Here is a 14,983-nt window from a genome sequence, read left to right on the forward strand (position 1 = left end):
AGTTGAGAGGACAAATTTCTTAAGGAATGAATTCAATATTTATTTGTTTTATACAATATAAAATGGTTTGGGGCAGTTTACGCTTTATAAACCGCAAAGCGATTTATAAATCAAAGTACTGAAAGTACTGAAACGAGGTGACTTTTTGGGTAGATGTTATTGGATCCATATAAATTCGAATAATGTAATACCGGGTATATAACTTTGCGAAATACATATTGGCATATAAAAAAGGGGAATCAATAAATGGTAAAGAGTATTACTTAAGGAGTAAAAAATCATATGTTGGGTACAATGAGGTGATGAATCATTTCATAATGATACCTCATTACTTGTATCTATATATTCTTTTTCAATTTATACAATTAAAAAACAACATTTACAACTTATTATTATTTCCACATAGCATGGTATGTAGTATTACTACGCAGCGCAGCCAGTGTTGTTTTCCGGTTTAAGATATGCCCATTATGTGCGTCGTTAATCTTTAATGAAATTATTGGGCTATACGCTTTAAACAGATACAGTTGAAAAGGTAAATATACCGGTATACCATTAAAATTGGTTTGAAAATTGGGGAAAAAATAAAGGCATGTAATTTATCAAAATGTTTATTGAATACTTTTGAAAGAAAAGGAAATTATTGCTAGGACAAATTTTTGAAACATAATACAAAATCTTGGAAGAGAGTGAGAAGAATGTTAAAATACATGTACAATAGAAATTGGAATGAATTAATATTATAGAATAGATAAAATGAAAAACAATATAGCAGATATAGTTGTGTTTCAAATATATTGAACATGATATAATGCCAAAGAAATATTCAGTAAAACTATGTAAAAAAACCCACTAGACTAACAAGTACTAGTCGAATGAAAATGTCAATCAATTTTTACAAAAATGGAATGGCAGTTAATGTGTATCAAACAAGTGGTAACATATTTTGAAATTATCCCTGATTGGCAACAACTTTGATCAATTGGCACAAAAGATACATAATACATGCAAAAATCAGATAAAGAAACGATATCAAATAACAACAAAAACTCATATACATGTATTGGTATAAAAGTTATAAAAAATGGAATAATTGATGTAAATAATACAACGGGAAGATTTAGGGGTAAAGCTTGTGTCATGTTGGTTGCAAACCAAATCACTTTTCATGTGGCAAGTTTTCGGTATATATATCTCAACATGAAAGCATCAAATGAATATTCTATTTGTTGTGGCAGAGAAAATATTGCAAGAAGATAGTAACATTTACAAGTATCACACAGCTGGTTACTTCGTTGTTTTGACTAGTTTGTAAACTGTTCACTTGATAGATATTTCTATCATTAAGATAATTAAACACAGAATATAGGTAAAACTAGCTATCAAACTATTGAACTATGAGAACAGTAATAAAATGTAACAAAAAGGAATACATGTACTAGTAATAATATCTATACACCTCAGGCTAATGATATATGTATCAGTAACTAAACACATTTGAGAACTGGTTCCTTGGTGGTAGCTACTTCTGTTCTTAGGAAACATTCAATACAAATCATAGTTAAAAGGAACTTATCAAATCATTACTCAAATACTCATGTCTAAGTCTACTGGCAGTAAAAATATAAAAGGGATAATACTGGAAATATTACATACAAACAACGTTGTTATCACACATGCATTATTGAACTGGTCTTTGATTGGTAGCAATTTCTTTCATGTAGGCACAAAAATGAATCAAAATTGTTCAAATTTGAAAAAAAATCAAACAGCAGAAGTCAAACAAATACAAGATATATGCTAAATATTTGGTATACACACAAGCTACACTAAGTCATGATATTGTTGATAATAAAATAAGGCTTCTTTCTGCACACAAAAGGAAACATATTATGGCTGTGAATTGAAGCACCAATGAATGTAAAAAATTTTAAGAATATAGCTACCATTTGAAGATTAAAAATATAAAAATTTCAATATTGAGTAATGGTTTCAAGAGTAACTATTATTGCAATAGCTGTATCAGAAAAAGAATGTCATTACACATTGGCACATATGGCTTTAAATACTATTATACAAGAAATACAATAGCAGCGTACAACAAATAAACATTAGGGAAATCAAGCTATTAGGTTTGTAGAACTTTGTACTTATACAAAATACTGCTCAAGTTTTACCAACATCACAAGAAGTGAGACAGAAAAAACACTATATCTTCTAAGAATAGCTTTCAGAAGATGATAATGAAAAAAATGCTTTATATGCATTTAATATAAACAGGTTCTAGTTTCAAATGCCATAAATTCAGGACAATTTTTACAACAGTGTGTTAGGAAATGGAAAAAAGTCTTTTTGTATTATATGTTATGTACTGTGCAAATTGTAAAAAAAATATGATGTACACATAGCTTTTGTACAGTAAGGCAATAATGCAATGCATATATTTTTTACAAAACATTGGAAAATATTACCTTTTACAAAGAATGTTCAAGTGTTTAATTTGAGGATAGCGCTTGTCATGTTTGGCAAATGATTGTCAAAAAGGAAGTAAAAAACTTTCTGCATAATATATGGTTGAAAAAAGAACATATAATGTTTTGATATACACAATCAAAGACAACAAGTAAACCTTATTATCCCCCCCCCCCAAAAAAAAAATTATACTTTGTCCTTCAATGAAATAAACAATGATTTATTACAAACAGAATGCTTGGTCTAAGATTGCAATACGCTCAGTCTAAGATTGCAATATGCTCAAAAGGTAAAATAAAATACACAATTATAAGAATGATTTTTTTAAGTAAAGCAAGTGGTTTGAGATGAGCATATGTGTAAGGCAAACAATTGCGATTGCAAAAACCTTAAAACTATTTTGTTTTGCATTTTGATATGCAAAATCAATTCCAACTGCACTCAATAACAAAAATCAATACCTAACTTGTTTTTACACAAGAATTTTTAAATTAAAAGGAAAATGACGATATTAACATGTTCATTATAAAATAGATTTCTGAATCCATTTTGAATATTTTCATTGTTTACCTCTACAATTATAGTTGCAAGTTAAAATTCAGATTAGACTATTCTCATACCCCCCCCTACCCCTTTCATGAAAAAAAAATTTATATTTCAAAAATCTCAAAAATGCTAACATAAGATATGATCAGAGTAATATAGAAAAATGAAGTTACAAAATGATGGATTGGACAGGAAGGCATTTATGAAGATTTTGTGATGCTGTTGATCTCTTCAACTGTTGAGTCTTTCAAAATGAAAGAACATTGAAGTGGCAGATTATTCTGTAGCTCAGTTTCTATGTCTTCAGTGTTGCAACCAAGAGCAGCTGCAATCATGCAAATTGGAACTTCATATGTTGCATACTCATCATGTACATTCATCAGGAGGGAGATGTTCAGCTCTGTTTTCTCAAATGCAATGGCTGATCCATGTATTTGAGAAACTGGTGGCTCACACTCCTGAAACAAAAAGAAAGATCTTAGGTAAAGAAATGTGCGCTAAAAACACCAATTTCATTGGGAATAACACTGTGTACTGCTAAAAACAGTCAATACCATATTAAAGAAAGGGGAAAGAATCAGTTCAAGCATTATGCATTGTCAAATTATAGAGAAAACAATTCCTAATATTATATTCATGCATGTTTCTATTGTATTTTAAACATTAAACAGAGCCATCTTACTTCAAGAATGCTTTTTGAAGTTGTTGAAACAGAAATTTCTTCATTGAAGCTGGTCACAACAACATTTGTGATTGACAGATATTTCCCGACTATGGATGAGTCACTTAGGTTTCTCCACAGGGAGACTTTTATACTGTCTGTCTCGTCCTTTAGAGCAACACTTTTAACATTGACATCAACACCTTTCACTTTCACGGTCTTTGTCATGTCCTCCTGAAATAAAATAAGGAAATACATATTATATTGTTTGTGAATTAAGCATATTTATAATACTTCATTTGTTTACAATTTAAACAAAATTCATTAGAACATCATGCTTATCTGCCATAAAAGTTAGTCGAGCTCACACTTGATCTCAGTCTCACTTTTCCACTATGTATTCCTTCTGTAAAAGTGAGACTGAGATTAAATGTGAGCTCATCTAAGTATTATGGCCCTGGGGCCAGAAATTGAATAGTTGTATGCATGTACTTTAACTGATTAAAAAATGTAAAATTCAATCTGAGAGAATTCTAACTGGCAATATAAAATGCATTTGAGCCCAATCTATTTATAAATTATCACATCTGCTCATTTGTTGAACTTCCTACACTTAGGTAACAGTTTGAAATAATCTATGGGCAATTGAAGCTGTCATAAAGATTTGGTATTAATATATAACATCAAATTTTATGACAAATGTTTTCAAACCGTATCTGGCAAAGAATTATACAGAAGTAGTTGAAGTGTATACTTACAGAGACAACTCTACCCTTCACAGACACTAGTGACTTAACAGGGGAGGTCTTGACGGCCTTGATAGGGCGCGTCACAGCAGGTGGTGGATTCGCAATCCTCTTGCCCTTCTCCAATATATCCTGTGGAACCTCCATGGTTCCTGTTTTCAATACTTTTGTGTTTTTTGTTATGACAATCGCAGGTTCGCCTTCATTCTTGAAAATATAGTTCATAAGGATGACAGTGCTATCTCCAGTTAATGTTTTCAGTTTAGAAGTGTCATAGAGAGTGCCTTTTATTGCATCTGTTGCATCCCCCATTCCAACTGTCACACATTCTTTTTTCTCACCACTGTCGATTTGATAATTCTGAATATTGCCAACAGCACAGACTTTCACTTTCAGTGGCTGTGCATAAGGTTTACCACCTCTAGAATCCTTTAGTTTTGCAACTGTTAGCATCTGTAATTGAAAAATGAATGAATTTGATTAAGTGTTAAGAAATCATTGTAATATCTTGCTATAATTATAGTAATAAAGTGCAAAATCTTCTATATATTCAATTTCTTGAAATAAAATATTGTAATAATGTGGTAACAACCTTAAATACTGTCATGATATATATTAACATTAAGGCAGATGTCAACAAAAAGCAGACTTTTCAAGATGTAAATTTTTATTCAAATAGGAATTAATATAATGAAGTATTAGCATTTATAGTCAGTGGCCTTTCTTTGTTTATATGAGAATAAAGTGGTAGCAATCCAAGTACTTTCTAAGCAGTGAAAGTACATGGTTTATCATTTTTAAAATAAATTTTAAACAGTGCAGAACAAAAAAGTTCTATGTCATGAATACAGCTATTTCAGTGCAATATATAGGGGCTTATGATCTGAGAAGTAAGCTTCAAGTGTCCCCCAAGTTTGAATTTGAGTTTCTGAAATGTTTGTGTATATGTGGTCAAGTGCAGATCCATAGTCAGTGGTAGAATTTGTTGGTAGGTATTTAAAATTGAATTCTGACAGGAATTTGATGATATTTCCTGTTTGTGATGAAAGGTTGTCAATATTGAAGTCCCCAGTCAATACTACAGGTGTTTGATCGTCTAAACAATCTCGTAACATACCCCCAAGCATGTTTTTTAATGTCAAAAAATTTGTCTTTGGTGGAATATACAAGAACAAAAATAATATTGGTAACCCACTGCGAATTTCAATATCCAAGGAAAAGAACTGAACATTATGTTCTCTCTTTTTGTTAATATTTTTTACAGTGAGTGATTCCTTGACATAAATAGCAAGACCATATGAGGGTCTTTGGGTACCATGTTTTGGGGAGTCAAACCTATGCATTGTATACCCTGGTAATGACAGTGTCTCTTCTTCATCAGTTTCAACAAGTCTTGTTTCAGATATTGCTAATACATCTGATGACATAAGGTTTAAATCCTTTTCTAAATCCTCCTTGTGCTTATGAAGTGACCTTATGTTAAATGATGTCAGAACTGTAGTACAAGGACCATATGCTGCCAAATTGTCAATGCAGACATTCAATTTTTCCTCAGTTCTAAGCCTGTTCATTTCTTCTAACACAACTGGAGACAGCGACATTTTTTTTTCATTCAAATAGGTGATGTGCAAGTTTTCAATATGGGTAACCCTACTAAGTCCCACATAATGCATATGGTCATTTTTTCTAGAGCCAAAATTTATAACTGCTGATTTCATAGTTGAGCCTTGGGCTTTGTGAATTGTTTTGGCAGCTCCTAATCTTAATGGAAACTGTCTTCGTTTTACATGATATGATCCATTCATTTGAATTTTAAACTGCCTTGTTATTTCTAATATTGGTGTCCAAGTTTTCTCAATGTAAGTTTTGAATAGCCTTGCATATTCTCTGCGCAACTCCTTTCCAATGTTATCATCATCAAATTGCACCCAAATAATGCTACACCTTGTTGATCCTTCAACACGATAATCAAAGAGTTTTACTGTGCATGATGCACCATTTGTTATTCCATCTTGAACATTAACATTATTGGTTATTTCAGCTGGGACTCCAATAACTAAGAACAACATTGAAGACAACCCCATTGTTTTGGCAGAGTCATCAGGAACTCTTGCTAATACTTTTGACTTTACTGCTTCATCAGATGTGCCAATAACCCAGTCAATAGCATTAATGCTGACTTTGTGTGAATCATCTGCCATATCATATATCTTGTTATTGTAAGACTGTACTTCATTTCTGGTAGCAAACAAATGGGGTATATTTGCAATATCTGGAGTCTCTGCCTTAACACAATGACACAGTAGACTGATGTCTTGTTCAGTTTGATTTCCCTCTCGTAATCTGTTCAGTAGTTCAGCGAAAGTCTTGTCATCTTTTTGGCGCATTATTATGGTTAATTCAAACAGCTTGAAATTGTCTCTCCACAAATTTGCTGCTAATGGACCATAATCTTTATTTGAGTGAGAAAAAATCCAACTATCCATGACAGGTTTTAGCTGAAAGAGATCACCTACTGCAATAACATTTACTCCACCAAAAGGCAATGTGCATCCTTTAATTTCTTGCAGTCTGAGGTTCATGAAATTGAACATGCCGTGACCAACCATGGATATTTCATCAATGAATATCACCTTTAAATTCATGTATCGTGTTCGAAAGGTATTTAGTTGTTGCATGTCTAGTGGTTTGTATGCAAATCCCCTGCCAACTGGAATACAGAATGCTGCATGGATTGTAGAGCCATTTATGTTATGAGCTGCTTTTCCAGTAGGTGCACAGAGAAGAACATGCAAGTTGTCAGGATTTTCATGAACTTGGTGAGAGTAGAATTTTAACAATGCTTGATATAGGGCTCTTGTAAGTACACTTTTTCCAACCCCTGCTCCGCCAGACAAAAATGCATACAAAGGGTCTTTCTTAGTTTTCAGCCAGTGTAACACATGATAAAAGAATTCCCTTTGCTGGTGGTTAAGAACTCTTAACATTTCTCTGTATGGAATATCTTCCATTTCACCCATTTGCGAAATATCATCATCAATTTGTTTTCGTTGAATTCCAAGCTCAAGGCCTATGTCATAATCTGGTGCATGTTTACCAGGATCAAAACAACCCCATCTGTTTGAGAGTGTTGATCCTTCCTCTCTATCTATTTCTTCTTCATGTTCATTTCCTGGAGCCACAAAATCTGTACACAAATCCTCTGCATCTACATTATGAAGCATGTTTTCTATATCATTCAAAACCTTTCCTCCCAGCTGATATTCAGAAAGCTTTTCTTGTATTTGAATTTCAATTGACTTGTATCTTGCTTCAAAAGATTGAAATGTATTCATTAAATCTTTTTCTTCTTTTCTCCATGGAGTAAATAACATCAAAAGTTCACGATAATGCTTTTCACTATCTGTTTCAATATCAAAATGTACCCATCTTAAAACCATTGGCTTTTTTCTTTTGATTATTTCTGTACCATTCCTAAACATGTAACTTTGAGCAAATTCACAGGAATCTGTTATGACAGAAATTGCATCTTCTGAAATTTCATCCTCTGGTTCATTTTCAGGCAACTCCTCTGAAGTGTTCTGTTTGATGCTTTCTTTGTGATATTTTACTTGAAACCAGGCCACAAAATCAGCGAGACAGATTCCCTCAAGAGCTTTTGGTCGTTGTTGATACAGTCTTATGATATTGCCCGCTTCAATGTCTGTACTGCTTTCTTTCAGGCCTTCTAAAACATGTCTAGGTTTTAACAAAACAACTCGCTCATCTACTGGAGCAGTATTAATAAATGTCACAGATCTTGATGTATGACGCAGTGGTATTTGAAGTACCAAGTATACTGCTTCCTGAGCACCAATCTCAACATGAGAAAGAAACTTGTTTCCTATACGCCTGACTTGTTGGCGAATATCTGAGTCATTTTGTCTTGCTTCTTCACAGGCATGCCGCAGCAAGTTAGACATTCCTCTTTGACCTTTAGAAATGTAGGATACTATGTAAGTAGCACATGCATATGCATCCAAAATAAATTGAATGTCCATATTTGCCTGCCAGCTCTTTAGAAGAATATCATTGTATGAATTAATTCTCACTTCGTTTGGATTTCGCTTCAAGAAAACTTTTTCTTGTTTCAAAGATGACCTCACTGCCCTGAAGTAGCAATCCATGTTGATTTGCAGTTCTGATAAAAAGTCTTGAAATGACATTTCAACTGCAGAGTCTCTAAACTTTAATGAATTAAGGTATTCTACAATTTTTTGGTAAGTTGTTGCTGCTGTTGAGAAATCACCATCATCTTCATCTAAGGGTGCAAGAACAACAGTTTGTGGCATTGGTGGTATGGGGAATTGAAATCTACATATAGGTTTATTCTTTTTCATACAAGTCCTTGCATGACGATGCGTTTGGTAATTTATCAAAAAATCATCTGCCCCATGCTTTTCACAAGTTGTGTACTTATCAATAAACTGAGCCACTTCTTCGTATGGGTGAGTTTGAACAGTTGGAGCATCTTTGATCCAAAGAAGCATATGCACATGAGGAGAACCTCGCTGTTGGAACTCAATCCTGTAAAAATAATCTTCAATGATGCCTACAGGATTCATTTTATGATTCAGTACCTCTGCAAAGAATTTGTTAAACCTGAAGTCAAAATATCTTGCACAAGTTACAGGGTCAGACTTGATGAGTTTACTTTTGTGTTCCCAGCTCATGTTCCTGATTTCCTCTTCTGTGTATGTCACATTTTCAATTAACTCCCCGAGTGTTCTAAGAAGTGGTGTCCATTTTGTTTCAGCTGCAGAAAATGAACAGAACCATGTGGGTAAACCCAGTTGTCTGATCATAGCAAAAATGTCCCTTTTTGCTTTTTCCCAGTAAGGGGGTGAGCCTCGTAAATTTCGTAAAACATGAAATCCTTCATTCAATCGTACAATTGAATCAGCAGTCTGTGAGTCAAGTATTTGTGCTGCAGTGTATTTCTGACCCTGTACTTTACATTTCCTCATGGCAAGCATTACTTTGTCTTGTATTTGCTTAATTTGTATTCTTTTCAACTTGTAAAACAGATTTGGAACACATTGAGCGCATCTCCTATCAACATTTCTTAACTCCCATTTGCAAATAGTACTGTAATGCAACGGAACACTTCTAAATTTGTTGTCTGGTCTTGCTTCACCACAATAAATGGTAGGAAATGCTAAAAATTCTGCGTTTTTATCTTGAAATATACTTAAAGGACTAAAGTTTTCACCTGGGGCAATGCTCAAAACCTGATTAAATTCTCTGAAGTCAACACTTTGCATCATAGTGTCCATATTGCCTGTTGGCCGTTCTTCCACACTACCTTCTTCTGTCCAAGCTTCTATGATGGACTCTTCCACTGAATTTGCAGTCAATGTGGAATTTGAATTTGATTCATTTTCTTCTTCCGTTTCGACATCTTGGCAATTCCATGACTCATTCAATTCTATACCTTCTGCTCTGAATAAAGAACTATTCTGTATTAACCATTTTGTTGCCGCAAGGACTTTATTTGGGCGTATCCTTTCAAATGCCATCGAATGTTTAAAACTCATGCTCCGCTTGAATTTCAAAGGTATAGTTTCATTTTCACTTAAGAGTCGAGGTAATTTTTTAACTGTAGAAGTTACATCAGCAGGAACGTTCACAACATTTCCTGTGATACTCATTTGGCCACCACGAGGTTTTTCTCGCAACTGCATAAACGGGATTCTGGGGGCAATAAGTCTCTCTTCAAGAGGTGTAATGTTCAATTCAGGAGGTTTTGAGGGGAATTTTAAACCATTTATAAATGAACAAGGAGGAACTTTTTCTGCTTTTAAATATTTGTGACAGGTGTTACAAATAATGTCTTGCTTTTGAAAGCCATGCTTAATCAAAAAATCTTCACATATTCCAGTGGCTTTTCTAACTGAATGTTTAAACCATATCTGAGAACAACTTTTACAGACAAAAGATGGGCCTGTATTCACAGATGAATGAAATTGCTTAATCACTGTCTCCTGTTTGTTCGATAAATGAATATTGTTGCTTTGAGTCTGACTAGTTCCTGTATGACATGTTTGGCACGGACTAGAAACTGGTTGTATACTATCCATTGTTAAACAACACCTATCTTCATTTTGTCTTTGGACATGTCTTTGGACAAAAGTCATCATTTCTACATTTACAAGTGAAATTGTATACAATTCAAATGCTGCACTTTCACACCTAAATAGCTTTCTCAATAAAGCTTGTAAGTTTGAAAAACTACTGACTGTCAACAAAACAGAGTGACCATCTGCATCAACGTTTCCATTTGAATCACGTGCATGTGGATCAAATATGTGGAACAAAGTGCCAGAAGAGAATATAGCAACAGAACTGCCTTTGCATATAAATATACCCCCATCTCTGGTATTTGCAAAGCATAAATTCAGTGCTGTAGCAAGCGAGAGAAAGGAACCATTATCTTTATAATTGGCTTGTATTTCCCCTGAAAAAACTGGTACAGCTGATATATGAAGCAGTTGATTTAGAATGCAAACATTTTGGGGCAAGTCCTCTGGGTTAAGGTATTCATGAGGACATGTCTGTCTTGCATGCTTATACAAAATATCGCCTTTTGTAAGTACAAAATGAATATCATTTGAATCCCAATTTTCAAACAATTTTTGATTAACTGCATTATAAGCAATGCAAACAAGTGAATTTGCAATGCATTGCTTACCTCTGCTAAACTCCGAGAAATTATTTGAACCTTGATGAATGTTAGCAGAAATGCATTTTAAAACTGTCGGATATTTTCTCACATTAGGTTTTGGTTTTTTAACAGAGTTCGGACTCTCCCTTTCATGACTTTCTATATCATTTTTTTTTCTTTTCCTGGTAGACTTCATATCTGATGACGACATTTTTTCGGACTTGGTTTTTAATTTCCTCAATATTTCAGTTTGATGTTTTCTGGGATTAATTTTGTAAGTCTTTTAACAATTTCATAGCTTAATCAAAAGAGTTTCAGAATTATCTTAAATTTTAGTATTTTTTTTTTATGCTCCTGTAGTATTTATTCAGTTCATAAAAACATTTTGTCAATATCATTATCTATTCCACTCTATGATGAACCACTCCTAGAAAATATCCACTCTTGAAATTTGAACTCTTGTTAGTCTTGTGTCAACTCTGAGATATAATTCAAAGTATTGTATCAAAGTTTGCAAATCATTTATCTAAATATCAATCGAGTTTTTCATTTACCAACACCACTCCAAGAAATTTTCCACTCTTGAATCTATGTAATACAATGTATCAACTCTTGCAAGTGTCAAGTTTCGCATTAAAGCAATGGAATATTGATTCGCAAAATACTGCAAAGAAAGCTATCTCGAAATAACAAATAAGTTTTACTCTTCAATAAGCAACATAATTACAAATACAACTTCACTCTATGATGAACCACTCCTAGAAAATATCCACTCTTGAAATTTGAACTCTTGTTAGTCTTGTGTCAACTCTGAGATATAATTCAAAGTATTGTATCAAAGTTTGCAAATCATTTATCTAAATATCAATCGAGTTTTTCATTTACCAACACCACTCCAAGAAATTTTCCACTCTTGAATCTATGTAATACAATGTATCAACTCTTGCAAGTGTCAAGTTTCGCATTAAAGCAATGGAATATTGATTCGCAAAATACTGCAAAGAAAGCTATCTCGAAATAACAAATAAGTTTTACTCTTCAATAAGCAACATAATTACAAATACAACTTATCCTTTATTTTTCTTAACTCAGTTTATGTTTACAGTTACTGATATTTCATGAAAGAGCGCGGGAAATGGCGCTCTGCCTTTTCGATGGTGTCAGGAGAAAACGTACTCAGGAGAAAACGTACCCAGGAGAAAACGTACCCAATTTCTAGGGTACGTTTTCTCCAGGAGAAAACGTACCCGGGTACGTTTTCTCCAAGAGAAAACGTACCCTATGAAAATCATAGATATACTACTTAATAGTTTTTAATACTTTTAAATGCTATTTTACATAATAAATATACAGAAATGTATGAATTTTATAGATATATGAATTTAATACTTCATATTTTTAAAGGGTTTGGACATATTAAATATTCTTCAAATGCTACTTTAATGCATATTTCAATGCATAAATATATAAAGATTTATTTATTTTATAAATAATACCTTTATAATAATTGTAGCAACTTTTATTTTAGTACGAATTAATGACCTGTCATAAAGTGTAATCAATCTACTTCTTCTAAGTTTTCCATTCACCGTTAGCCTTACCTATATGAGTATCTCTATGTGAGATCCCCCTATCGACTTCTTGAGATACTCATCATTTAATTAGTTCTCCAAATTAGATTGCAATAAAAACTAATTATTTAACGGTTTCGTTATGATGAATTAATTGCCGACTAATAAAACTGCTCAGGCGATGTTCGTGTATGTGTATGTAACAAATTATTGTCTAATTAAACAAAATTACTGTCTTAAAAATTTATATACGTGACTATGTATTTAAAAACAACAGCAACAAATGATACAAACGTTTATTAGGGCTTTTCGACTTTCGGTCGAAAAGACCTATTGTTTTCGTTCTGTTTTATTATTATTATTCTTCTCGACAAAGTTTCGTCATGGATTTTTTGAAAACGGAATAGAAAAATCAAAATTTAATGTTAGCTTCTTTTAGCAATTATTTAGTTCTCCCGTATGTCCTTTTTTGGACCTCCGGTCTATATACTTCCGGTTTACACATGCAAAAAACAAAATATTAAAAGGACCTTTGTATCTTTTTTATTTTTTGATTATTAACTAAGAAATTTTGGATTAAGATACTTCATAGTATGATATACAAAATCGTAAGCAACAACTTTTTTCTATCTCTTGCTGTTTTTGAGATATTAGACTTCAAACTATGAAAAAAGGGGGGATGAAAAAACTGAAAATTGAAATAACCACCAAATTTTTTAAATGAGGAATGGAAAATGTTAAAACTGTCATAATAATCATACATTTAAAGTTTCGTTTGAAACCATTGAGAACTTCCGGTTTTACAAGTTGATAAAAAAAATCGTCTATGGGTGTTTTAATGTTAAACTGAATTCATGCGTGCCACTTTTTCTCAAACAGTTTTCAAGTAAATATTTCCACATTTAATATTTATATTGAGGGACCTAATTTGCAGACTTGAAAATATTTTGAGATAAAATTTTTGAAAGATAAGGGATCTAGAGGGGTCAAAGCTAAAAACAACCCTTTAGCTGTATCTTTTTTATTTTTCATCCGATTTTTAAAATCTTTTCGGTTTTAAGTTTTGAGTAAAGAGTACAATTTAAAAAGTATGGTCCGTAGGGCCATTTTTTGACTTCTTATAGGAGTATTAAGGGTGTGAATATTGCAACTTTCTAAAAGTTGAAAAAGTGATTTAGAAAGAGTTATCTCGCTTTGCTCAATGAACGTAGAACATTAATACTCTAGGCATACCACGCCTATTGTTTACATCCAGTTAATACGGTATTAAAACTAACAGAATGTATCCCAAAACAAACATGCGATAAGGTTGTCTAAAATTAACACATTGTAACTTTTATAATTACCTTGATACATAAAGCGTTGACAGAAATATCTTTTTCAGTTCTCTCAGGGCCAATCTTTCCTCTCGATGATGTTGTTGACAAACACGATAGCGTGGCGCGTATGGATACAGAAAATAGTACGCTGCTTGACGAGTCAATAAATTTCTGCTTTAAAAAAACCACTTTTCACAAAATTGGAATAACTATTTCAATTTAGTATTAATTCGAATTTATAAACACAATTTTTCAAAATTCAATATAATTACAATGTGAACTATTTTTTGATAGGTGGTGAACTAACTAGGTCATTAGCATTTTTTTCAGACACATGGAGAACGCGGTAAACTCAGAGCGTTAATGCCGACTTTCTCGGATTATATCTATTTTCTTTTTATATAGATGTATGCGTGAGTGTATTCAATGCAGTAAATATGCAATGATTGTATGAAGCAAAACGATTCTCATCGATATGAAAGTAATAGATATTATTATTATAGAAATCAGAGTAGGAGAGAGTACTAGATTTACCGCTTGCCGAGTCTGGCCGCTTGTTTTATATAATGCGAATGAATACAACAGCAACCTTATCTTTTTATTTGTTATTATTTTATTTTTGAGGATACAATTTGGTTGATTATTCGAGAAAAATATTTTTGTTATGTTTAAAAACGCAAACACTTATTTGTGACTCCTTTTGAAGTCTACATTTCATATGAACTATATTTCATATCGAAGGGATAAAAATTGAAATTTCATAAAATCTTATTAAACTTGTTTATTCCATAATGTAAACTATTTATTCGTATATCAGTTTCAAAATGAATTTGAATAGCATTTCAGTTGTATTAACAACTGGTAGTGATTAAAGGGGGGCGCCATTGAAGCTGGACTCTGACTTACGAGGCTGACTTACGTCACCTCGAAAAAGCGTAAACTGTTTCAAACCATTTTATATGGCA

The 14,983-nt window shown here is 32.7% G+C and overlaps 2 protein-coding genes across 3 annotated transcripts in view; both read right to left on the reverse strand.

Moving 5' to 3' along the window:
* The window catches only part of LOC109617207 (uncharacterized), a 46,068-nt gene that overhangs the window by 22,486 nt on the left and 8,599 nt on the right, over nt 1-14,983 (reverse strand). The window lies entirely within an intron of this gene.
* Nucleotides 574-14,378, reverse strand: LOC105335327 (hypothetical protein). Its single transcript, XM_066072731.1, has 4 exons — nt 14,046-14,378; nt 4,438-4,878; nt 3,701-3,913; nt 574-3,476 (listed from the first exon to the last, which is right to left on the reverse strand). Exons 2-4 carry the CDS (start codon nt 4,876-4,878, stop codon nt 3,219-3,221), a joined length of 912 nt encoding a protein of 303 aa, XP_065928803.1. The 5' UTR covers nt 14,046-14,378; the 3' UTR covers nt 574-3,218.

Source organism: Magallana gigas, chromosome 2 (genome assembly GCF_963853765.1).
Source record: "Magallana gigas chromosome 2, xbMagGiga1.1, whole genome shotgun sequence".
Classification (NCBI taxonomy): Eukaryota; Metazoa; Mollusca; class Bivalvia; order Ostreida; family Ostreidae; genus Magallana; species Magallana gigas.